The 25,681-nt window shown below is 55.3% G+C and overlaps 1 protein-coding gene across 1 annotated transcript; it reads right to left on the reverse strand.

The window, feature by feature from the left end:
* Window positions 1–259: 259 nt before the first annotated feature.
* LOC126945082 (plasma membrane calcium-transporting ATPase 3-like) lies at window positions 260–24,839 on the reverse strand. Its single transcript, XM_050775038.1, is given in 12 exon segments — window positions 260–580; window positions 11,065–11,151; window positions 15,621–15,803; window positions 18,284–18,391; window positions 19,633–19,670; window positions 19,673–19,843; window positions 20,554–20,767; window positions 22,248–22,439; window positions 23,483–23,589; window positions 24,074–24,161; window positions 24,263–24,442; window positions 24,570–24,839. Coding segments are annotated over 12 exon segments (1,959 nt in total).
* Between the last annotated feature and the right edge of the window lie 842 nt (window positions 24,840–25,681).

Here is a 25,681-nt window from a genome sequence, read left to right on the forward strand (position 1 = left end):
TTTTGTCCTCCTCTTCCTCCTTTTCCTCCTCCCCGTCCTCATCTTCCTCAGTCCGGATGAGGAGCCTGTGGCAGGCTGCACCCTTGTTGAATGGATTTGGCTTCTTGCAAATGCCCTGCCAGAAAGGTCTTCAGCCACCTTAGTTGTTCCCCCGTTTTGCAGGTGTGCAGGTCCCTGTATGTGTGTGTGCGTGCATGTGTGCATGTGACTTCGTGTGAGTCCGAGTGTGCATGTGCACATGTGCTGAGACAAGTTCTTGTTAGAGGGATGTCTCCACGCTGTGGAGCGGGCTCCCGGAACTGGAGGAAAACACTGAAGAGGTGGCTGACTTGGTGACATGCGTAGTCAGGTAGATGCCGCTGTCTATGGCGTTGTTGTTCTGGTTGGGGGATGGGGGCTGGGGGGCCCGGAGGTGCTCCTCGTTCTCGTCCACGTCCGTGTCGTCGATTAGTGGGATGTTGTGGGTGTAGTCATTGATCAGAAACTCAGGCATGGCCATGAAGTTGTGAATGGAGGTCTTGGATTCTGGTTTCTCCAGGCCTTCAAAAAGTGAGCTACGGAACGCTTTCACCACCCGGATCTGGAGTGGGAGATGGAGGGACAGGGCCTGACGTGGGAGCAGGGAGGGAGAAAAGGAAGGGAAAGGAAAGGAAAGGTGGAAGGAAGGTAGGAAAGAAGGAAGGAGACAGTCAGTGGCCAGCTGGTGCTGGTAAGTTCCACCCACATCAATGGCTGGGGGTCATGGCATGAGAAATGTCCACCCATTTGTTGGAGGGCTGCTATGGAATGGGGTGGCTCTGCCTGCCTTTGGAAAGGGTTTTCGGGTGTGGGCCTTGGTCTCGTCAACCGATCTGCATGCAGGAAAAGATGGCAGTGTCTTTCTCTAGGCTCAGCTGCGCAGGTATTCTGGAACTCGAGAGTGCTGCACTAGGCTCGTGGCTGTGACCTCCCAATTCCCTGTCCCGGGGGGACGACTGGCTTCGGTGACCTCCGGGGTCTCTGCCCAATCTGAATTCCAATTTGGTAGAAAAGAAAGACGATTTGAAAAGGAGAGAATGCTGGTGAGTGGGCTCTCTTCTCGATCTTACCAGAAAGTCGGAAGTACCTGCTGGTATAAGCAAGTTCCCAGCCTATGGGCACTGCCGGTCTTTCTCGCATGGGTCTCCCTCCATCTCCCAGCTCCCATGGCTGGAGCTGGGACCTGCCATGCCCAGAGTCCCCCTGCAGCTAACTGCGCTGTCCACTTCTGCATCTTCGTCTTATTTGATCCCTCAGGGCACCCAACACAGATGATCATCCCTCTTTCTGGAAACTTCTCATGGCTTCCTGACATTGCCCCTGCCTGGCCCTCTTCCACCTCACCAGCTGCTCTGGCTCCGTCTCCTCCACTGCCCTCTCTTCTGTCCCTGTGTGCCCCAGAGCTCTGGCTTGGCTCTGTCCCTCCTCCTCTCTGTCCATATCTCTCCGCCGTGGCCACCGTGCTGGGGCCAATCTGGCTATAACAAGGAACTGTGGCCCAGGCCTGTACTCAGAGCTCCAGGCCAGAGAGCCCAGCAGTCCCCAGCTGGAGGTATTTGAGACGAAAATGGCCACACTCTTGATTTGCACCCACTAAAGCCTGTCTCTGCTCAGATGCCCCTGTGGCCTCCTCATAGCCCCCGAGTCCGACTGGGTCTGGTTCAATCTGGTGCCCCTGCTCCTCTGGCCTCATTCCCCCGTCCTCTCTCCCGTCTCCTCCTCCATCTTCCAGTCAGACATTCCAAAACTTGCGTCTCCACCACCCCCCCGGGCTTCGCTCTGTGTTGTTCCCTGGCGGTCCCTCCCCACAGGAGTTAGCAGACCTCAGATCAGCAGAACTCCCTGCAGGAAAGACCTCCCGCTGTGCCCCAGACTCCCCCAGCACAGTGGCCCTCTGCCCCCAACTGAGCTCATGGCACCTCTGAAGCCCCCTGACCCTCCAGCAGGGCACTGCTCCAAGAATGAGCTCTTCCCTCCTCTGGCTTCTCCACCTTGCCTCACGCACTCAAGTCCTTGCTGCCTCTCTTTGCTCCCTGGCCCCTCAGCCTGGGCTCCTTCCTGCTTCTAGAAGCCAGGAGTTGATGGGGAGACTTCTGCCTGGCCTCGCACAGGCCAGCGTCAGCACAGCCGCCAGTGGTAGCTGGCCCACCTTGTACTGCCGTCCCTATAGGGGGCAGCAGACAGAGCGCTGAGCTTCCAGGCAGACCCTGGGGTTCATCCAACACCTGTCCACCCCTCCCTATGTGAGCAGGTGGACACATTAGGAGTTCTGAAGCATTTCTGGGGCCAAGGTTCTATTTAGGATTTGGTTTTCTGGATTTAGACAAGGTGTCAGGGCTTACTCAAGGGCTAACCCCAGCTCTCTGCTAGTTTTGGTTAATAAAGTTTTACTGTTTTAAGGGCACAGTTGTGTCACGGCAGCAGGGACCACGCCTGGAAAGCTAAAAATATTTCCTCTCTGGCTCTGTATAGGAAAAGTTAGCCGCCCCCTAGTTTAGACAATGAATCACCTTTTTTCAGTGACTTTCTTTCAGCCCTGCAGGGGCTCAGCTAGGCAAAGCACAGTGCTCCTGAACAGTTGAAATGATGCCAACCTCATCACCTCTCCAGTGCAAAAAGTGAGCCAGGGCCAGGTTTGGTGGTCCACGGCTGTAATTCCAGCACTTTGGGAGGCTGAGGTGGGCTGATCGCTTGAGACCAGTTGTTCGAGACCAACCTGGGGAACAGAGTGATACTCCCTGTTCCTATTTAAAATAATAATAATAATAATATAAGTGAGCCAAAAAGCTCCATATTGGAATTTTCTAGCACCCTATCTGAAATCTGGTTAGGATTTTCTCTGGATTCGGGAAAGTCACATCTACCAGATGGCAGATGGTCAGCTATTCTCACTCAGGCCTTTATCTCCAGACTGGTTTCTGAATTAGTGGTAACACAGAAATTGAGAATAATTTGACATTTTTAATGAAAAGAAACAGAATTCACCTTTTGTAGCCAATGCAGATGTTGCCTCATTATTTAGGCCTTTTCTGGTACAGGATTGTGGTATGGAAGCTGCCTGGGACATTGCCTACTCCAGCTGTTGCCCATGCCCGTCAAGTCACAAAAAGGACACAATGCTGCAGGCCTTGACCCCAGGGCTGTGTGGGGTGAGATTGCTGGCAGTACACCAGGTGACCTTGGCCACACCCTTCTCCTCACTGAGCTGGTGGCCTCATTCAGACCTGGGGCATGTGATCAGGCCAGGCCCCTGCTCAAACCTATGCACAGGTTTCACAGCACCTGGCTCAACTCCAAAGACCTCCACAAAGGGCAGCCAGGCCATGGAACCAGTCCTTCCTTCCAGGCTGGGCTTCTGCTGCTACTGCTACTCCAGTCCCACCAGCTGCTCCAGCGTGCCCCTCCCGGATGGCATCTGCCTTGTCTGTGGCTTAACACCAGAGCCTGGCCCAGAGCAGCTGCTCAGCAGACACTTGGGGAATGCACAAGTGACTGAGTGAACCACTGCAGGATGGAAGGGCTGCCCCTCAACATTCTGCTGTTCGGGGGTGCTAAGCTTGGCTGGAGTCTTGGTGAGTCTGTTACAGCTGACAGTGAGTCAGCTTTCTCCAGGCTCTATTTTCCCTGCATTCTAATCCTGGGCCATTAAACAATGTTTTGGTGTTGGTCTTAGGGTAGGGTGTTTTCAGCCCACCCAACACTGAAGGATGCAGTCAATTCCCAGGAGATTGATTCAATGGAAAGCAGCAAACAGTTCTAAGAGAGGCCCATCCCAGAAGGCTGCACTCCTACCTGGGTGCTCGAGGATGCCCTCCTTCCACCAGCCTGGGTTCACTCTGTCCTCATTTCAGGCTCCTGCACCACCTCCTGCTCTACTCCCAACCCAGGATGTGCCCCCCTCTACTACTCCCAAAGGAATCTCATGGCCCCCAAGGCTGTCAATGCTGTTTATAGACTATCAGGTCACTGTAAATACTGCAGATACCAGCTGCACCACGTCCACCTTTTCCTGGACTGCCAGACTTCTGCCCTGGCTGCCTCCCAGGTGTCCCCCCTTCGACGCCTAAGGGACCTCTCAAATTGCAGGAGGCCCAGGGAGAACTCTTATCAGTGCTCCAGCTGAACTCTGCCCACCAGCAGCCTTCCCAGTGCAGGGCTCTGGCCAAACCTCAGAGGTGCTTTGACGCCCTGACCCTATGCACCAGACATCCGCATGTCCTGTGGGCCCTACCCTAACTGAAAAGCATCTTCCACATCTGAGCCTCTCCCCACCTCCATTGCTGGTGCTATGTCCTGCCTGGGGTCCTGGGGTCCCCTTGGGACCGCAACCCCCACCAGCAAAGCCCTCTATCCTTCCTGTCCCTTCTCCAGGTGGAGTTTCTGAGCTCTCTCTGGCTGCCGAGTCAGACTCTTGGTCCCCCATCTGGCTCCAAACCTTCCAGTAGGCAATGGAACTGGCCTGCGTCCTGACTGTGTGGAAATTCATTGAACTGTACCCCAAAAAGCCCGTTTCACTGTAGGACAACTTAAAAAGAAAGGAAAAGAAAGCATTCTTCAGGGAGAGATGCCCCTAGGAGGGTCAGGTTGGGCTGGGGGTTCCCCATCTCATCCGGGGGAGGTGAGGTGGCTCCCCACTATGCGTGCCCACCTCCTTGTGTCCTCCTGCTGTCTCCCTCTGCCACACTTCTCTGTTCCCCATCGTGGCTGATGACCCTGAGAGGCCACAGTCCTTTACTCCTCATAGTCCCCCAGCGCTGTCCAACACTGCTCCAGCCCCTCCTCCTCTTCCATCCCTGACACCCGAGGGCCTTTCCTCTGGGTCTAGGTACTCTCTTCTGGTCCTCGGCCTTCCATTCCATCTGCTGGCTAACAGCCTCTTGGCTCCGGCTCCAGCTCCAGACTTAGGCGTCTAAGCTGTGTCTCAAACTTAGCAGGCCCAACCCCCTGGCCCCAGCCCCGTGGCTCCCTTCAAACGCCATCCAGAACCTGCCCTTCGTCCCCACCCCTCCATGCCCTTAGCATGGCAGCCCAAAAACCAGAGCGTGTCTTGGTCTCCCTGGCTACAAGCCCTCCACTGGCTGTGGCCCTCAGAGCCTGCCCCGGTCTCTCTCACTCTGCCCTCTTTTACCCCTCAGCCTCCAGCACATCCCACCTGGGGGTCTTTGCTCCGGCCACACCCCACACTGGGAAGGCTCCCCTCACTCTTGTCTCCCCCAGCAGCACGGTGCCCACTTCTGCTCCTTCCTTCAAGTGCCCCCTCCATCTGCCTTTCACTGGAAAATATCTCCCTGGGGCAGGGGTCTGTTTGTCTGGCTCACTGCACCCAGCAGGGGCTCAGTGGACGAGGCTGAATATCTGGGGCCCACATGGCCTGGCATCAGTCTCCTGTGCTGGCTTCAGCCATCACCATGGCTCTTTGCCCACTTTGCGATGCCCAGCTGGCTGGAGCTGTTTCTGAACGCCCCACGCAGGGGCTCCCCGGAGCCATGACCCCTGCCCTTTCTGCTGCCTGGCTGGCCTTTCTCTTTCCTCTGAACTTAGCTCAAGTACGCATCCTTAGAGAGGCTGTCCCTGGCAGTTTGTTACCAGCTGCCCAGAGGAGACATGCTGGGTGCTGTGGGCTTGGCCTGGGCTCCTGACCTGCGTGGATGAGCAGTTCTGAGCCTTACACAGGGCCGGTGACTCTGCAGACTGACAAGGCCCATCCCTGGCCACACTGAGCCAAAGCAGAAGGGGTGCAGGTATGGAGTGCCATTTGTGACGCCACTGCCAGCCAGCTGGAGTGGAGGTGCCCGCCATGTGCATGGGGACATGGGGAGACATGCCCCTGCTTAGCCTTCAAGTGCTGGAGTTTGCAGTGCAGGGCTTGGGAGGAGGATGAGGGTGGAGAAGGGTCACAGAAGCAGGGAGACAAGTGAAGGACCAAGAAGAGTAGAAAAAGGAAAGGAAAAGAGAACAATCAAAGCAAAGGCTCCTGACCTGCAGTGACAACGGAAACGACAGAAGCTGTGCCTGATACCTTCTCACTCTTCCTTCTAATTCCTCAAGCAGAAACAAGCCCTATCCTGCTGCCTCTCTGCTGGGTATCAGCTGGCCTGGGGGGCTCCGTGCTCTCTGCTCAGTCTCAGTCACTACGGTTCACAGAGCTCCAATGCTTCTGGTCGATTTCCTCCCTGCCTATCCACTTCTCAGCACCAACCACCGGTCCAGAACCTTCCATTGGAGGCAGGAACCTGTCAGCTCCCCAGGCATCTGAGCTTTGAATTTAGAGCAGATTCTGAACACAGCAGCCAGGGAGACCCATGGGGAACTTCTCGCCAAGAACTTTAGGGTTTCCAGGCCCAAAACAACCCTGCTTTCAAAACAACAAAGGTGTCCTCAAGAGCCTGTGGCAATATAAACCATCAGTCAACTCAGGCAATGAGAAGCCAAGCTCAGATAGCCTGAACACTGAGGAGAAGATGACTTCGGTCTCACTTCCCTGTGTGGGGGAAGGGCAAGGGGAAGGCCCCTTTCTCCCCCATGGGGATGTGACATGCTTGAATTAGGAAAAATGAAAATGCAAACTCCACAGCTGGCTCTTTCCCCAAGGAATCGAACCAAATAAAGGAAACGACAGACATGGTTCTGTGTGTGTTGGCAAGCCAGAACTGCTTGCAGCTGGCAAGTTTCATGAAAATTGCCTCCCACCTTGTGTACACACTCATGCCCAGGACCGTGTGAGCTGAGGCCTGTGCTCCTGACATCAGCACTGAGCTGCTCAACTGACCTCAGCGTGGCGAGTCCCAGGCCTGTTGGGTGCTCGGACTAAAGAGGACCCAGGAGGAGGGCCCAGCTGAGCCCTTGCCTCTGTACTGGCTGAATCCAGGTGCAGGACCTCCAATTAGACTTGGGAGGTCTCTGGCCCTGGCTCCCAGCTTGGGAGTCCACACTCAGAGTGCCTGATGGGGAGGGCCTTGGACCAGGGGTTCTGGGCTGCCCTAGGCTGTGTTCTGGTGTCTACTTTAGGAATTGCCTGGAAGGGCATTCCCCTGTGGTAGGGCCCAGGGTTCCAGGAAAGCCTAGGGCAGGGCAGGGCAGGGCTCTTGGGGGAGGGCTGCTACTGCTTCCAGCATGGAGGCAGGGTGCAGACTATCAAAGATCTGAGAAAAAAATGCCAATACACCGTTCCCAGAAACCAGGTAGGGAGGCTTGGCTCAAAGCACGTGACCTTTCTGAGAATGCAAACTCCAGAAAACAAGACTCCTTCCACCATGGGGCTGTGAGTGTGGTGAGCATGTCACCCTGGGCCCTGGAAAGGAGCGTCCAGGGAAAGCCTGGGACTCATGTGGCCCTGTTCAGCCCCTTTGGCCAAACGGTTTTCATGTTGCCAAAGCCAATAAAACCAAGCAACTGCTGTGATCTGTTTCCAGCTAATGATTAACCAGAACTAAATGGCCCTGAGGGACCCCCGGTGGCCACAGGGGACCAGACTCATGGCCTGCTGCCCAATCCCTGCCCTTTGCTGGGCCAGGTCAGGGGGCATCTCAGGAACGACTCCAATAGCAAACATCTCACACAGGCCTGGTGTTGGCGCTGCCAGAAGGATAGACTTTGGATGCGTGGCTGGGGTGTTTCTGTGTGTCCCAGTGGAAAACAGACATAAAAGTCCTCTCGAGTGGCTTCGGGGGGACTTTCCAAATGATCTTGCACCCTCCTGTCCCTCCTAGGGGCAGACACATAGCCCCCTGGGCCTGCTACCCTTGGTAGACCTGAGTAACTGAACCAGCTATCCCTGGCCAGCTCTCCAGAATATGGATACCCAATAGAGATAGTGATACTGTGGCCTCGGTGTGTGGGTGTGTAGTTGAGGCATGGTGCAGGGTAGTCACCAGACTGGGCAGGGGGGGGGCAGTGGAGGCTGCCTGGAGCTGGGGATCAGAAGTTGTGGCCGGTATCGTCTGACAATGCATGCAGAGGAGGGACGGGGCCTGTGTTGGGACTCCTGAGTCCAGAGGCAGCAAAGGCATGGGAGGTTAGACAGGGTGGGGAGGGCTCAAGTGTGTGAGCACTGAGCCCCAGCGATCCCGAATCTCTATACCCCTCCTAGTCACCCCCTTGCTACTTCCTGCATTGGCCCCAGGGGCACAGGGTGAGGGGATGTCATGGTACCAACCCCTGGCCCTTCTCCCTGGAGGGCCTGAGGTCCTCATTGGTAAAGGCTTGGGACGAAGGCAGCTCCAGTGCCCAGAAAAGCCCCAGACTCCTGGTGGGCTGAAAGGCAGCCTGGCTTGGAGCAGGCAAAGAGGATGGGAAACTGTGGGTTTGCCTTAGGAAACCATGTGACTTGACGCCCCTGCAGGCCTAGTTGGGGCAGCCCTCTTGTCTAGGGGAGCTCCGTCGCAGCTTTCGGAGCATCTCTCATCCACCAGAAAGTTCCAAGTAGAGGGTGGGCACTGGTGCTAGTCCCCGCTCTGCCAGACCTGGCTGCTTATGGGACCCAGGGCAGGTCCTGGCCCTTGGGGACAACCTCCTTGCCCTGATCTCTAGGATGAGGGTGCTGGGCTTGGTGATTGCTTGGGGTCCTTGAAGCGTGGAGTGGGGGTTGGGTTCTGAGTTCTAAACCAATCTGCTGCACTGTGATGATGGCAGGAGGTGGCTCTGGCTGGTGGCTTCCAGAAGTGGGCATGTCCTTGGTGTTGCCAGGTCCCCAGCCAGCATCTTCCTCCACGGCAGAGTCCTTTCTGGGATGCTGATGTTCAGCTGGGATGGGCCTCTTCAGAGGGCCCTGCCACCCACCTTCTGCTGGAGCACATAGTGTGCAAGGGACAGCTGCTCTCCTTCTGGCTATCCACCACTTAGGGCCCCCATGGAATAGCTCGTGAACAGCAGGAGGGGTGGCGTCTCTCCCACTCTACTTACGTGGCACTGCCAGGCTCCGGAGGTGGGGAGGAGGGGGACAGATGGCCACGGAATGAAGGCAGGAAAGAAGTGCTAGGAGCCAAGGAAGAGAGGAGCAAGAGGCCGCCCCAGGGAGGAAGTAGGAGGAATCCAGAGGGAGAAGAGACAGCAGGCCCCACTGAGGCTGGGCTGCACCTGGAGAGGGACAAGGAGCTGGTCCTGGGGTAGGATGAGGCCAGAGCTGTGGAGAAGGCTTGAGGAACGCATGGAGTGGGGCCGTGGTGGCTGCCTTCCCCTTAACTCAACAAATGGGCAGATGGACAGAGAGACAGGAAGCACAGAGAGAGATGGCAAAGAGATATACGGAGGAAGTCAAGGGGGAGGGAGGCTGAGGCACAGCCATGCCCCTTGTTGCCCCTCAGCTCCCAGGAAGTAAGGTGCTGGGAGGCCACGAACCATTTTTGGCCTTAACTGACTTGGCAGAGCCTCCTGTCGGCCTCTCTGGGTGGAGTGACGGCGAGGCCCCTCTGGGCCCACGTCTAGGGCACTGGAGGCTCCGGCTGCTTTTCAGCCCAACTGCCACAGTGTTGGCCAATATTTGTGACCAGGGTAGGTGGCACCATGATGAGTGTGGAGCAAGCTGGAGGTGTGCATGGCCTGTGGTTTGGAGAAGAAGTGTGTGAGAGTGTGTGTGTGTGTGTGTGTGTGCATGCGCACACGTGTGTGTGTGAGCACACGTGCTCTGTTCCCAAGGGGGACAGGATGGCCCTCCTCCCTTCCTTAAAGGACAGAGTGGCCCAAAACGACAGCTTATTCAAGAGGAGGGGTGACCCCCACCAGGCACCTCTCACCAGTTCCTAAAAAAAAAAAGACAGGAAAAGAAAAGAAATCAAGCTGGAAGAGTCTGTGATGGAAAAAGGTGTGGTTAAGGACTCCAATCTGCAGGGGAGTGGTGTGTTCATGTTGGCAGAGGGGAGCGCTTCGGGGGCTTGCTAGAAGGAAAGGAAAGAGGTAGCACAGAACCATCCTGACAAGGGCTCTGGGCCTACGTGTGAAGGTTTACTATTTGGTGTATAAACTCTCTTGAGTTTGTTGGAGAAAGCAGGCTGCCTGGCTGGAGCCACTGGGTTCCCTGCATTCTCTCCCATCGGGGTGGTGGGGTCAGCAATAGAGTGGCTTTCCCTTTGTCTTTGTAAAAAGATGTGAGCAATTATGGAAGTTTCTACCTCCTTAGGATAGCCCCTGGGTTCTCTTTAAACTGTGACCAACATGGTAGGAACTTTTTGTGGCAACGTCTTGAAGAAAAGTGGTTTCTCTCAGCTTCTCAGAGGAAGGAGGGGAGAGAGTGTGGGTTAAGGATCAGGTTAAGGCCTGATCCTGAGGCTCGTTTGGAAAGAGTGAAGGCGCTTCAGGAACACCTGGCCACATACCCAGCCTCTGAGCACCAGTTCTGGGGACACCTCTAACACCCAGTGGCTTGGGGCAAGGCCTACAGGGCAGGCGCCACCTGTGCAGTAGTGACTGGCCAGCACTGAGCCCACCTGGGGACAGGCGACAGCAGCATCCTTAGGAAACCACTTTAAGGAGGATGCTGGAAGCGCTGCTCCAGTTCCTGGGTACGGGGGCTGGATTCTTCTGTGGCAAACAGTGTGGGAAAGGCACCCACCACCCCTCCAGCCCCGGAAAGGCAGCCCTGAGCCCGCGTGCTGCCCTGACGTTGCACCACTAAACACTGAGCAAGGCCCCAGCCTGACACCAGACACCCCCAGAAGTGGCCCAAGTTCATGAAGAACCATCGGCAAAGGCAGACAAGTTCAAGAAAAGAGAACCAATGGCACAAGGAGCACTAAACATAAACCCAAAAACCAAACAAAGCAAAGAACGGGAGGTCCGGAAGTGCCATGGGTTGAATACGTTTCATAAAAGAATATGGCTTTCAAGAGACACCGTCTGGGCGGGAACGACTGGACAGGGCAGTAAAGAACAGAAAAGCCACGGTGAGCGGAATGCAAGACTGGAAAAGAGAGAAGGCTGAGCTGGGGAGGCTTATTCTTCCCCAGAGATGCCATTTATGAGAGAAAAGGGAAGTCAAGACTCACTCCCAGCAGCACTGGTGGGATTGGCAGCAGAGAGAATTGCGTGAGTAGGGGTAGAAAGATTGGTTACGTCTTGAAGCTGGCTGAGGACTGAAGACCGCCAGCGCACAGCACCCTGAACTGAACCGCTTCTCTTGAAGGTACTCACTACCTCCATCTGTGGGAGAGAAAATGAGATAAAGTTTGGCTTGCACTGTTGTCCAGGCTATCGCGGAGGGGAGGGCTGGGCAAGGATAGGGACCACCACTGGGCACATAGGGTGACAGCAAAGCCTCACCAGGTCACCCTGCTCACTGGGAGCTGGCAATGTTTGGACAGGGCCCTGACTGATGCCAGCCTCTGTGCCACCCACCAAGAGAGGGTTTGCTGAGCAGATGGTTAGTGGTCATGAGATTGGGAAGGGAAGGGGGTCACAAGTCAGGGCACACTGCAAACATGTCAGAAATGCCCCTTGCAAGCCACTTGTCAGGAAGTACTTCATAGTTCTCAACCTTTTTTTTCCCTCCCCAACACACCTGAGGGACATGACAGGCTCCTATTAGAATCCACCCTGCTTCCTCTAAAACCGGAGGACTTGTGCCCCATGCTGTGTCTGCCTGCCCATCTCCGCCAGCTTCTGTGGCTCATCCGAGTGACTGGGCGGGGGGCGCCCCCTCGAAACCTCAGCAGAAGAATAGACCTAGCAGAGGAGGGGATTCTCCCACCGACTGGCAGCCATGGCTTCGCTTTGTCCCCACTCTTACAGCTTCCTACAAGTTGAAGGGGAAGCGAGGCTGGGGAAACTGAGGCCTGCAGGAGGGCCTTGACCCAGTGTCTTTGGATTTCCTGACCTGCCATTGGCTGGCATGGGGACTCATGTCCATCTTGCTGGAGATGATGTGAAGAGCAAAGCCAGTGTGCGTATCTGGAGCCCAAAGCTACCTCCTCCCGCCCGAGCCCTGCAGTGCTATGTGATGGCCACCAGGTTCACCTGGGTGTCTTGATACGGGCCAGGGCTTCATGGAAGAAGGCAGCTTGAGTGTTCAGACTCCCCCTGCACCAGCCAAAATGAGGATGTACGCCAGTTCAACCCTTGACACGCTGTGGAAAGGACTCCTCCTTCTCAGCCTGCCTAGTCCCCTTCTGCCCAGCACATCCCACTCACTCGCTTGTCACAAGGGGTACCTCGTGGCACTGGCTGCGACCATGAGGAACGCATATTGAGTATATCAGCACACGGAAGGAGGATGGTTGATGTGATGGCGTCGTGGTGGCTTGCAGGGGGATCTCCTGTCTAGATTCAGGAGAGGACTCTTGCTGCGGCAAAAGTGATGAGGGGTAGGAAAGATGCCTTTCCTGCCTCGGATTTGCATTGGTCTGGCCTGGCTACAGACGGTGTCCCAGTGGGAGAGCCCCATCAGTGACAATACCACAGTCGCCACCACCCCATACCTGGAAGCCCAAGAGCTGAGCCAGGAGCAAGGCCCAGTCGCTAATGAAGCTTCTTTTTGGGTTATTATGGGATGCAAAAAAGACAGACCGAGTCATGAGCACTTCAAAAAGCTACATGTTCTGGGTTTGAAGGACTCTTTTATTCTGGAATGACACCCTGTCCATCTGGTGCGTTGATATGTTAGTATGGAACCATGGTGCGAGCAGGTTACAAAATCCCTTCACTTAGCAACAGAAAAGCATGTGCCGGCCTCCAAAATCTGGGGAGCGATTTTTGCGGTTCCCAAAACACAGAAACCTGGGGCCAGCTGCCTAGGAAATGTTTTTCTTGGCTTGGGGCATACGCACAACCTGACGGGCTTCTCCCAAGCTTTACCTCCATTTTTCAAGCAGGTATTTCGAATCAAAGAGAGCAGATGCTCTTACATAGCTGGCTAAAAGAACCAACTGGTTCAGCATTCCTGAGAAACATGGTGAGTTGGATGTGACAAAGTCAAAGCGAAAAACCATGGGGGTCAGGAACCCATGAAAGAGTCAGATCGGCTGTGCCGAGGGGAAGGAGTGCACCCTGTTTCCTCATAGGTAAAGCAGGGGACTCACCAGCCCGTGTCTCTGTGAGCACCGACAATTGAAACAGCCTGGAACTCTAAGACTCTAACCGATGGGACCCACTTCTACTAGCCAGGCTGCAGTGGCCCCCACATACAGAGGACAGGAGACACACAGGTGGTCAGTGTACCACTGACACCACTGATGCTTCAGGTCAGGGCAGGGCTGTTGTCTCAGCTGCTGGAAAAGCTAACGTTGCCTTTGGCTGCAGTGGCAGGAGTGAAGTGGGCCGCCGAAGGGCAAGGTCCTGCTGTCCTCACCCTTAACCCCAGGCTTGGGCAGCTCTGGGCTCTGGGCTCTGTAGCACAACAGCCCATCTGGGGGCAGCTGGGGGGCTCATAGGCATGGTCTCGTAGAAGGCACAGTTGGGCCTCTAGCAGGGCACTGGGGCAGATGTGAGTGCTGCTTCTAACATTTGATGTGTTTAAGATTTAGCACAGAAATATATTGCAGGGATTGAGAAGAGACTATCTGTGCTGCACCCCTGGCCTGTCCAGGCATTGTGCTTGAGGCATTAGCCCCTGCACACGGGAGGGGAGACACGGGCCATCTGGCGACAAAGCCTGCTCCCCTTCCTCACCGGGGCTCTCTGTGTTCTGACCAGGCCAGGCCATAGGTAACAGTGTTCGGAGTCCAGACCTAAGACACCCTTCCCAGGCTACGCTGTGTTGGGTGCCTAGGATGCCAGCCTCATCTCCCAGTTCTCAGTTGGAGAGGCCCCTTGGACTCCTTGGGGGCTCTTTAAATGTGGAGTTCTTTGGTGCCCCTTGACCTAACCTTGCATGATCGTGGTCTCTGGGGACTCTGTAGCTCTGGAAAGTTTTGCAAGGAGCCCGTGTGAGTGAGAGGAGTCAGAGAGGGCTTCGTAAGCATGAGGGCCTCAGGGGATGCAGCGGGAGTTGGGGAGGTGCAGTGGCACAGGCGGGCAGAGGGCATGATTGGAAAGGCAGCCGGGGGTGCAAGGGTGCAGGAAGCTTGGGGTGACACCAAGAGGCAGAGGCTTGAAGGTCATGGTCAGGAGCGTGGACTTCATCCTTAGGACAATGGAGAGAGGCTCCACCAGTCCCACTGCAGAGGGCGGCGTTGGAGGGGCTGAACTGAGCCAAGGCAAGCAAAGGAGGCTGAGGCCTGGGGAGTGGGGCTGCCCTGAGGCTGGGTCCCTTGAGACTAGGCCCTTGAGATCACTGGGAGGGAATACAGGACCCAGGGCACCGAGAACAGCTTTGTGCAAATTGCATGGATGATTCCTTGGGACAAGCCCTTGGTGATGTGTGACAGACCCTGGGAAGGGGTGTGGCCTCAGTCCCCGCCTATTTCAGCTTGAGCTGGGGCTGGTGGCTTAGGCGGGCCCTGGCTCCGCAGCCAAGTGTGCAGTGGTGTCCTTACTCTGGCAGGACCTCAGGGAGGAGAATCAGTCGCTCCATGTCAGGGGTATTGCAACTGGGGATCCTGGACAGGGCCTGGAGGGGCAGGGAGTGATGGCTGTGACCTGAGAGACGGTGGCCCAGGCCTTGCAGAAGGAGGTGGAGTGTGAAGCATGCTGGGTGGCCCTCTGGAGGCTGCTGTGGGAGGGGCAGGCCATGAAGGAGAGGCTGCAGGGGCTGCAGTGGGAGAGGGGCCAGGACGCAGGTGGGGTCCCCATGGGCTCTTTCTTCCTCCCGGGCCAGGATTTTCAGCACTCAAGTGCCACAGCAGGGTGGGGCAAGGGCTGAGCAGGAGGTGGGGGTGCCAGGCGGGTGAGGGCAGCAAGTCTCCAGGCAGTGCCCACAGCAGGCAGGAACGATGCAGGGATAGCCCGACCCCAGGAGCCGGAAGGGAGCCTTGTAGACCTAGGCGAGCGCCGTTTCTGGGGAGTGGTGGGCAGATGCCAGGCTGTAGTGGGATCACAAGAGAGTTCCAGGGAGGGGTGTGGAGACACAGCGAGTCTGGAGCATTCTGGCAAAATTGTTGGCCGAGAGGAGATGGGAACAAGGGAGCAGGGTAGCTCTGGCAAGCATCTGATACTGGTGGCAGTGGTGGCTATCTGACTTCAGAGAGGAACACAGCTGACGCCCTTCTTCTTGGCCAGCCCTAACCCTTGGTGATTTGGATGAGCAGAAAGGACCAACTCGGTGGCCAGAGTCCACTTCCCAAATGAAGTCTCCCCATCGCATTTACAGTGTCATCCAGCGAACCTTGAGCTCACTGGTGGCTGTTTGAAATGGGCCTGTCTTCCCGAGAATGTCACTTGCCTATGACCTGGGGCCGTTCCCGCCAAGTAAAGGGAGCCCCAGCAGTGATGAAGACAGTGCTGGCCTGTGCCTCTGAGAGAGCCATTAGTCACCCACACACACCTTTAGCTATGGGGGATGCCTGGGCTCTGAAGGAGGTGTCAGGGAGAGGCAACCTCAGTGCCACAGCCATCAGCGGACACACCCCAGAATGGCAAAGGGGACACTGGCAGCTATTTTTGTGACCTTGGCAGCAAGACCAGAGGGTTTCCCTGTGGGTGTTGGGTGCAGACGGCCAGCTCTCGGCTGCTGATGGCCAGCTTGCCTCTACCCACTTGGGGTGGAAGTGCCAGGGCGACAGTGAGGCGGGGCTTACCTGTGGCTGAATCCGGTTCAGGCCCCAGAACCAGAGGATCTGGCCCCTGCGGAGCTCCTGCTCGGCGTGGTCGATCTCTTCCTCGCCTCCGGCCAGCTCCTCGTTGGTCATCTCGTCCTTCCCAGGCCCATGCCCAGCTTCCTTCAGGCACTTGAGCTGACTGGTGAGGATGGTGGCAATGACCTGGGAGAGCCACATGGAAGTGGCCATGAGAGCTGGGCTGAGCAACATCTGCCTAGCATAAAGTCCCCCTCCAGAGGGAGACGCCGGCCTCCTTCCTCCAAAGGATGTCATGTTTTTGTGTGTGTGACTAAGCAAAGGGAGTAAAGCTAGAGCAGCTCCCCGGGAACTGGCAGCCCCTGGAGAACCGGTGGAGTGTTCCCTCAGGGGGCTGAGATGCATTATCAGGAGTATGTGGAGCTCTGGGCCTGCCCCTCCTCCATGGAGTTCCACATAGCCAAAGGGCCCAGGGAGAGGCCCGAGTGGAGTGCTGTGCAGCAAGGGCTCCTGGGAGGGATTGCTAAGCCCCTGGAACATCCTGCCTGACAGCAGCATGGCTCACCGGGGCTGGGGGCTCGGGACCGTGCCCCATAGTCTAAACTAACAGCTGGACCTCCAGAGGGCTGGAGACGGAGGTCAGCCATGACCACGGCATGGCTCTGCGAACCACCCCAAGAAAAGCTCTGGACACTGGGGCCCAGGTGAGCTGCCCTGGTTGACAATACTCCCTGCATGTCGCTCCACACCATTGCTGGGAGACACAGGTGCTGTTTGCGCAGCTCCCCTGGGAGAGGACAGCTGGAGCTCTGGCCTAGTCTCTCCTAGAGAGGGCATCCCCTGGGGGAAGACCAGCCTAGAGAAGACCTGTGCATTGGGGGCTAGGGAGGGTGGGGCGTGACAAGGAGGGTGACAGCTGGAAAGAGTGACTGGATAAGGAGCCTGGCAGGAGTGAAGAGAGGGCATGGCTTTGCGTATTGCAGGCCACTGGGAAGTTGGGGGAACAGTATAGAAGGACGCAGGGGAAGCCACAGAAAGGGATGATGGGCATCTGGAGTTCTAGAACAAGATGTCTCGTCTGTCATGTGTGTCTATGCCAGTGTCTTTGTCCAATGTGGCCAGGAGGGCCTTGAGGACTGGTTCACAGAGATTCCCTTCTATTCGTTTTTCACTTGAACATGTTTTATCTTTGTAACTGAACAAGGTTAAAAATGAAAAGGACAACCCAGTAGCCCTGAGAGGCCAAGCTACAGGCTGGTACCACGTTCCTGGCGGGGGGACCAGAAGACCAGTGGCCTGGGAGCTTGAAGAGCAAGAAGAGGGCCTGGCACCCCTCTGGGCTGTGGTTAGAGTCCAGGTTTTGGGAAGTGAAGGGACTCCATGGAGCAACCAGGTTCAAGCATGATTGGGAGGTGAGGTGCAGTAGCAGAGGGAAAGGAGAATTCTGAGAATTCTGAACATGAAACAGAGGAACTGGGTGGGCTGTCCCCGAGGACACTAATGCTGTGGCAGATCACTTGAGGTCAGGAGTTCAAGACCAGCCTGGCCAACATGGCAAAACACATCTCTACAAAAAATACAAAAATTAACCTGGTGTGGTGACATGTGCCTGTGGTCCCAGCTGCTTGGGAGGCTGAGGTAGAAGGATCACTTGAGCCAGGGAGTTCAAGGCTACAGTGAGCTGTGATCATACCACTGCACTCCACCCTGGGCAACAGAACAAGACCCTATCTCAAAAAAAAAAAAAAAAAAAAGAAAAAGAAAAAGAAAAAGAAACAAAGCCAGAATGCTATGGACTGAACTATGCTCTCCAGTTCATGTGTTGAAGTCCTAGTGCCCAGCGTGGCTGGATTTGGAGTAAGGAAGTGATCAAGGTTAAATGAGGTCACCAAGGTGGGGCCCTGATTCTACTGGATTAATGCTCCTAGGAGAGGAGACACTAGAGACCTTGCTCCCTCTGTCTATCATGTGAGCACAGAGTGGGGAGGCGGCTGTCTGCAAGCCAGGAAGGAGCCCTCACCAAGGAACTGGCCCGCTGGCTCCTTGGCCTCGGATGTCCAGCCTCCGGGACTTTGAGAAAGTAAGTGTCTGTTGTCTAAGCCTCCCAGTCTATGATATTTTGTTATGGCAGTCGGAGCGGATGAAGACAGATAAGCGGATCCTGAATACCCAGGCTGTTTCTTCCTGATCTAATTGTGGGGTCCTAGACACTTCCCAGTGTGCAGCTTCAGCTGCAGCCCACAGAACTCGATGTAGGGCTCTCTGTCCTTTCCGTCAGGTCAAAATATTTCCTAATTTCTCTGGAGACTTTCCTTTCACCCCATGGATTATTGATCAGGGTGCTGTTTGATTGATTTAAAATATGTGGTGATTTCCCAAACTACCTACCCATTTTGAAGGGGCAATTTTTGGCTCTTATCATAGAAAGGGGAGCTGTGGGCAGTTTTCCTGGGCCCTGTCATATCCCAGCCATGTTCCTTTGCATTATTTTGCTGACACCTTCCCTTGTGGCCTGTCCCTAGGTCCTGATGTGTCACAGGCCTGAGCCCGCAGTGTGCTTCCTGGGGTGTGGACCCCAAGACTCTGAAGCAGGGTTAGGGCAAGTGGGCCCATCACAGAAGCTGTCTGCAGGGCAGTCTGGAATGAGGGGCAGGGCTGTCACTCACCTGTCCCCAGACCAGCTCCCCAACACCAACAAACAGGAACCAGAGCCACTGTTCCGTGGATAGTGGGGAGCAGCTGAAGGGCTTCCCGCTGAACTGGACAATGACAATCTGCAAAGGGCAAGTGGGAGAGAGGAAGGTCCAGCTGCGGCTCCTGAGCCACCCTTGTTCTCCAGCCCCTTGAAGGCCCAGCCACCCTGGTCGGTTTGCCCAGGTGCATAGGCTGCTCCCTGCGAGAGAACCACAAGGCCGGGGGTGCCATGACAGAGCAGCACATGGCCTCCATCGCCTCTGGGTGCCAGGCACCTACTGACTCCAGCCTGGGAATTGGGCCCAGCTCCACTGACCATGCTCCTATTTTCAGCAAGACAGGCTGTGACACCCACACTGTGGGCACACTGGATACGCCTCATTCTGGAGGACCCTAGAACCTGCTGGGGTCACCTTGCCTTGGCCTCCTGCCTCCTCAGGAGGCATTCAATTCCCAGAGGCGAGCTTTCCAAATGTAAACTGACCCTGTCCTCTGTTGGACTGTCACAGTCCGGGCCACTATCCCCTTGTGCTCATTACCCAAGACCAGGTACCAGACAGCCAGGGAGCACCCCTATGCCCTAGAACTGCTTCAATGATGCAACCTAGCCAGTCCTGAGCCTACCAGCCCTGCCTCACCCGCTCCTCCCCGAGGGAACCACAGCAAAGGCTCTTGTCCCCAGCTCTCACACCCTGCCTCCTGCTTGGTACTCTCCCATGTGGGCTCCTATGGTGTGGCATGTGCTCTCCTCGGGATCTGTGAGTCATAAACTGTCTTTCAATAGCAACTGTCTCCTGACCTGTTGGACTTACTATACCTCATTTTTTCTACAAATACACTATATTTTAGAACACTTAGCCCCTCCTCGACAGTGGGGCTGACCAGCCTGTCCACAGCACTGTGTTAAGCAGAGGTTAGTGTGTCAACATTGGGCACAGAGGGCATCTCCAAAAGAAACTTCTGGAGCTATGGCAGCCTCATGCCAAGGAATTAAGTGCTAGAAATGGGAATGGCAGACCTAGAGGGAGCCAGGGAGGACTCCTTTCAGCATCTGTGAGAAAACTTAGTTCTGATGAAGGCTCATGAAACCCTTCTGGAAGCCAGCACGCTAACCCAGGGCAAGGCCAGCAATGTTTGGAAGATGAAGGCCCGCTCCAACATGCAGAGAGGACAGGGGGCTACAAGAAAGCCAGGTGGGGTGGGGCTCCTTCTGGGAGTGGAGGTGGGGAGGCCAGTACTAGGGGTGGACATGAGGCCTTGAAGCCCACCACCTCCACCTTTTGCAAGTGGCAGATGCCAAGAGTAGAGCCGCCCCTCCTACCTGAATCCCGAAAGTGCCCAAAACGATGGTGCAGAAGTGGGGTTGCTGAAGATGCCGTTGAACATGTTCCTCTCGCCATAGATCTTGCGGGCATTGATCTCGTTGAAGAGCTGCATCATGACGAAGGTGTTGAAGATGATGGTGTAGTGCTCTGAGGGTGGCGAGTGCAAGGGCGCATTCCTCCCGCTGTCGATGTCAAAGAAGAGCTCCCCTGGAAAGCAACATTCCCCACTCAGGCAGTCACCTCAGTGCATGACTCAGGATCGAGACTGCCATGTGTAGCTCCCGAGATGGGTCCCTTTTCTCAGGGGACGGCCACTTCCAGCTCACAGCCAAGGCCCAAGGCAGCCACACCTACCCCAGGCTCAACCAACCAGAGTCGTGAGACCCCAATGGGCCAGGGGCCAGACCCTGAGCCTGAGGGCAGGAAGGAAGAGGTTAAGAAGGGATGTTCTTAATGCTGGCTATCCTCAGATGCCCTCCTTCTCTTCCTCTCGCTTGCAAGCCCCCCTCCCTCAGAGCTTCCAGCGCGACACCCCAGTCACTCCGCAGGAGCAATCTTCACAGGGTAAATGTGGGCCGTTCTGTTCCTAGGGTTACCGTGGCCACTCTGAGGCTGGGTAGAGGCTGCCTACTCTACACAGCCGTCGGCAGGATGTTAAGACATGAACTGTTTCTCAGCTGCTCAGGGGAATGGGGGGAGAGGCTGAGAAAGAGCTATAGGCTACCAGCAGGCCTGGCTGCAGGGTTGCTAGCCTGGCCCATCTGCTCCTTCCCCTGTGTGCCGTCCAGTCAAGAACTTCAGCGTCTCACCCCCTACTGGGCCCGGAGACACAAGTGGAGACAAACCAGACAGAATCTGAGCCCAAGGTGGTGGCGACAGTGTCCCGAAGGCCTCCCGTGTGCCCCTGGCCAGCCTACCGACAAACAGTAGGGTGAAGATGATGGCGAGCTGGTACACGGCATGGCCCAGAATGTTCTTCATCATGGTGCGGGAGATGAGGGGCTTGTCATGGCCGTACAGCTTCCGCAGCAGCAGCGACTCCGTGGGTGGCTCCGTCGCCAGGGCCAGAGAGGCAAACGTGTCCATGATCAAGTTCACCCATAACATCTGCACGGCTTTGAGAGGAGAGTCCTACGGAGAGGAGGCAGTCACCTTTCCATGGGCCGCCTGCCTGGGAAGGTTGGGGGTGGAAATGCAGTAGCTCCTGGGGGCTCCTCATGGGGTCCACATCACCAGGATTTCATGCCCATGAAAACAGACATCTCCATCCCTACATTGCCTTTACGCTAGCAGGGCATTTTCTTTGGGCTGTCATGTGCCCACCTCTCTTCTCTCACCTGGCAGCAGGTGTGCTCCAAATCCCTCGCAGGAGGTTAAAAACCCCAGACCACAAAACAGCCTGACGATGGGGTCTGCCACTGGGGGCAACAGAGTGAGGGCTGCTCTCCTTGTCTCCTGCACCTCAGGGGCAGGAGGATGCAGAAACTCTGAACTGGACCTTCCTTCTCAGCTCCTCTGAGTTGTTGGTTAAAAATCAGCCTCACAGAAGCCAGACACACAAGGCCACGTACTGTCTGATTCCATTCATAGGAAACTTCCAGAACTGACAAATCCATAGAGAGAGAAAGCAGATGAGTGGGTGCCTGGGGCTGGGGTTCAGGGAGTAGAGAGTGACTGCTCACGGGGTTTGGGTGTCCTTTGGGGGTGGTGATGAGAGTGTTCTGGGAATAGACAGTGGCAATGGTTGCTCAACATTATGGAGGAATATAAACCTCTGAGTTAGGTACTTTCATAAGGTTCAAATGGTTCTGGTGAAGTTTGTTAGGTGATTTTTATCTCAATTAAAAAAAATTTTTTGAAAAGACCAAGTTGATCAGCAGGCAATTTAAATCCCTGTCAGCAACAAATAGGTATTTATTTGCCCCCCTCTTTCTAAGGGGGGGGGGCGAAGAAAATCTGGACACTCACCAATGGGGAAAATGGGACTATTGAGAAAGGGTTCCCATGGGATGCACAGCCCATGCAGAAACTCATACACAGATGCTCCTGGCAGCACCTTTCACAGGAGCCAAAAACTGGGAACAAGCCATGTGTCCATCAGGACAGATGTACATAATGTGGCAATCTGTGCCATGGAGTGTTATGAAGCCATGAAAAGGCAGAAGGTCCTGCCCTCTGTGTGTGTGAGCCTGAAAACGCGGTGCTAAGCGAGATGCCAGACACAAGAGGCCACATATGATTTGATCCCACAGTAATTAAACGTTCGGAACAGGCAAATCCATAGACCCAGGAAGCCCATCAGTGGTTGCTGGGGGCTGGGATGTTTGGGGGAGAAATGGGGAGATGACTGCTCAAGAGCACAGGGTTTCTTTTTAAGATGATGACAGTCTTCTGGAACTAGATAGAGCCGATGGTTGCACAACATGGTGAATGTTCTCAAAATTTGAGTACTGAATTGTATACTTGAAAATGGTGAATTTTTGGCATGTGAATTTGATGTCAACTAAAATAATCTGCAGCAAAGAAAACAAAACCCTCACTCTCACAATCTGGCCCTCAGGCCTGAGCCCAGGTGTCCTACAGCAGGGGCGCAGCAGCCCCCAGTACCCACCTGAGTAATGCAGGCACCTGTGAAGGCCACGATCACGGCCACCACATTGACCGTCAGTTGAAACTGCAGGAACTTGGAGATGCTGTCATAGACGTTACGGCCCCACATGACGGCCTTGACAATGCTGGTGAAGTTGTCATCGGTCAGGATGATGTCAGAGGCCTCCTTGGCCACGTCGGTCTCTGCGATGCCCTGCGGGGTGACACACACTCACACACACAGAGTGTTTGTGGGGGCCCCTTCCCCAGACCCCCCGATCACCTGGCCTACCTGGGCTGACTCCCTGCCCTCCCCTTCTGAATAACATCCCACCCCGCCCCCCAAAGCCAAGAACAGCATTGTTTTTGTTGTTGTTGTTTTTATGCAACACATTCTAGTACTATGAACAGTAAGTTGTCACATGTCACAGTGAGGGGGGCTTTGCTCATAAACACATAAAGCCCAGCTGCCACCACGTGGCCACCAAGCAGTGTGGTCTGTTTTAGCACTCCGGAGACGCTTGCTGGCTAAGGAGCCGTGGGAAGTCCTACATGAGGACACCCTGGGCGGGTGGGTCTTTGCCCATGCAGGCGCAGCTGCAGCTGTGCCAAGCTGCTCAGCCCTCTCCTCTGCCCCAAGCCTGGCCCTGTGACAGCTGCCACCTCTTGAAGCTTGGGCGGGAGCTCCCTTCTGGGCTAAAGGTGCTGGGAAGGACTGGGCTGGGTTCCCCGGGTGGCACTCCTTTTCGGTAGGGCAGGGAGAGGCGCTCGCCAGGTTGCTGCGTTCAGCGGCTGTTTTCAGTGGCTGTGGGGCCACTGTGGGGCTGCAACCTGCCATGCGGGTGGTGTCTGCAGGGCCACCCTACTCAGTGGGTGAGCAACAGGAAGGAAGTGCAGAGGAAGAGCACATCTGGGGACTCTGCTTACCTCATCTGGGGATGACAGTCCATTTAGAGAGGACTGGGGGTGGGCAATGCCATCAGTGATGAGCCCTTGCCCCCCATTCCCCTTCCTCTCCACAGTATGTCTGGGGCCCACTGTCACCTTGGGCATCACAGCAGATGCCTTTAACCACATGTCCCCTGACTGGCCAAGCCCATGCCGGCCCAAGTGGCCAGGATGTGAGAGAAAGAACCTTCAGGCACTCTGTAACCTGCCCCAACACTGGCTCCCACTTCCTGGTACAAAGCTAATGTCCATGGGACAGACGCTGGCCCCATCTGCCATGGTGAGTTGGGCTGGCACCAGGTGGCTTACCATGGCGAAGCCTACGTCCGCCTTCTTGAGGGCCAGCCCATCGTTGGTGCCATCCCCTGTCACAGCCACCACCTGCCGCTGCTCACCAGTGGTGCTGTCGATAATCCCTGCAAGAAAAATCAGGGCAGGGCAGGGCTGGGGCCATCTGTCACCACAACCCTGTGTAGCTATGGGGGTAAGTTGGCTGTGAAAACCCTTCAGGATTGCCCCGTCCTGACTGTCCCAGTCATCTGTGCTCCCTGTCACCTGGATCATCTCCTATCCCCAAATAAGTAAGCAAGTCTCACTGAGTGACAGGGCCAGGGTGGGAGGGTAGGGATCTGCTTAGGGCCTGGGGACACGACCCTGGGTCCCTGGCTCTAGACCCACTGCTTCTAGAGACTCGCTGTGTGACCTGGAGTGAGTCACTGGCCCTCCCTGAACCCCAGTTCCCTCATGGGCCCCTGCCCTGCTGCTCTGGGCTAATGGGACAAATGGACCCAGCTTCCTAGGCAGGCCCTGGGGACCTGTTTGGGAACCTGGCTTTTGGTGTCAGGAAGCAGACAACCTCAGGTTGGCCACCCCAGGAAAGGGGTGTGGGACCTCGGCTACCTTTAACCAGCGTGTGCTTGTCGGTGGGAGATGACCAGGCCAGCACCCTCAGCTTGGGCCACACCTTGTCCAGCCGCTCCTGTTCTATCTGAGGAGGGGAAGCACAAGGACGCTGCAGAGCTAGGGCGGGCACACAGGGCGATGAGGGAAGGAGAGGAGGGTCTGGGGTGGCAGACAGCTGGGTGCTACCTCACCTTTCTCGTTGCAGATCCGTCAGTTGAACTCCTTCCCTTCCAGGCACAGGAAGTCCTCCCAGGTCTGGATGATGCCACATTTGGCTGCGATGGCCCAGGCCATGTTGATGTTGTCTCCAGTCACCATGCGGACTGTGATGCCAGCACGCTGGCATTTTCGGATAGCTTCAGGGACCTAGAAGATATAAGAGAGGTGGGTGGGGTCATTGAGGCAAGACGTATTTTGGGCTGAAGCAGTACCCCTTCCTCCATCAGATCTGTGGCCGGCCCAAAGTCCAGCAGAGATGACAGTAAAGCCAAACCATGGGTCCCCATGCAGGGCCCCTGTGGAGGCATGGGCCCAGAGGAGGCCTAGAGGGTGGCAGGGCTGTCCCACCCCAGCCAAGCCGCAATGAGCAGGTGCTTGCCTCCTTCACTGTGTCAGGCCCTGGGAGTGCCAGGCCCTGGGGACCAGTGATGACACAGATCCAGGCCCTGATGGCAGAGGCATGGCAGGGAAAAGTCACTGGAAGCTTTACGCTGTTCAGGGGCACCATCAGACTCGCGTCTGGAAAGGTCACCTGGGTGACCATAGAAATCACCAAAAAGAAGCTTTCTCAGAAACTTCTTTGAGATACGTGAATTCATCTCACATAGTTACGCCTCACTTTCATGGAGCCTTTTGCAAGGACTGTTTTTGTGGAAACTGAAAAGTGATATTTTGTATCGCTTTGAAACCTATGGTGACAAAGGAAATATCCTCAGAATAAACAAGAAAGAAACTTTCAGAGAAACTGCTTTGTGAAGTGTGAATTCATCACACGGAGTCACACCACTCTTACAAGGAGGACTTTGCTAGCACTCTTTTTTTGGAATCTGAGAAGTGATATTTTGGATCGCCATGAAGACTATACAGACAAAGGAAATATCCTCAGATAAAAACAAGAAAGAAACTTTCAGAAGAACTGCCTTGCGATGTGTGAATTCATCTCACAGTGACACAACTCTTTCATGGAGGTGTTTGCTAGCACTGTTTATTTAGAATCACAGAAGAGATAACTTCAATAACATTGAATCCCATGGTGAAAAAAGAAATATCCTCATATACAAACTTGAGAGAAGCCTTCTCAGAAACTGCTTTGTGTTGTGAGAATTCACCTCACAGAGTTACACCATTGCTTTCATTGAAAAGTTTGCAGCACTGTTTTCACAGAATCTGCAATGAGATATACAAGAGTGCATTGAGACTTGAAATATCCTCAGATCAAAACAGGAAAGAAGCTTTCGGAGAAACTGCTTTGCAATGTGTGAATTCATCTCACAGATTTACACTACAATTTCGTGGAGACATTGGCTAGCACTGTTTTTGTGGAATCTGAGAAGTGATATTTTGGATTGCTATGAAGACTATACAGACAAAGGAAATATGCTCAGA

The sequence above is a fragment of the Macaca thibetana genome, chromosome 20, assembly GCF_024542745.1.
Source record: "Macaca thibetana thibetana isolate TM-01 chromosome 20, ASM2454274v1, whole genome shotgun sequence".
In the NCBI taxonomy this organism is placed as follows: Eukaryota; Metazoa; Chordata; class Mammalia; order Primates; family Cercopithecidae; genus Macaca; species Macaca thibetana.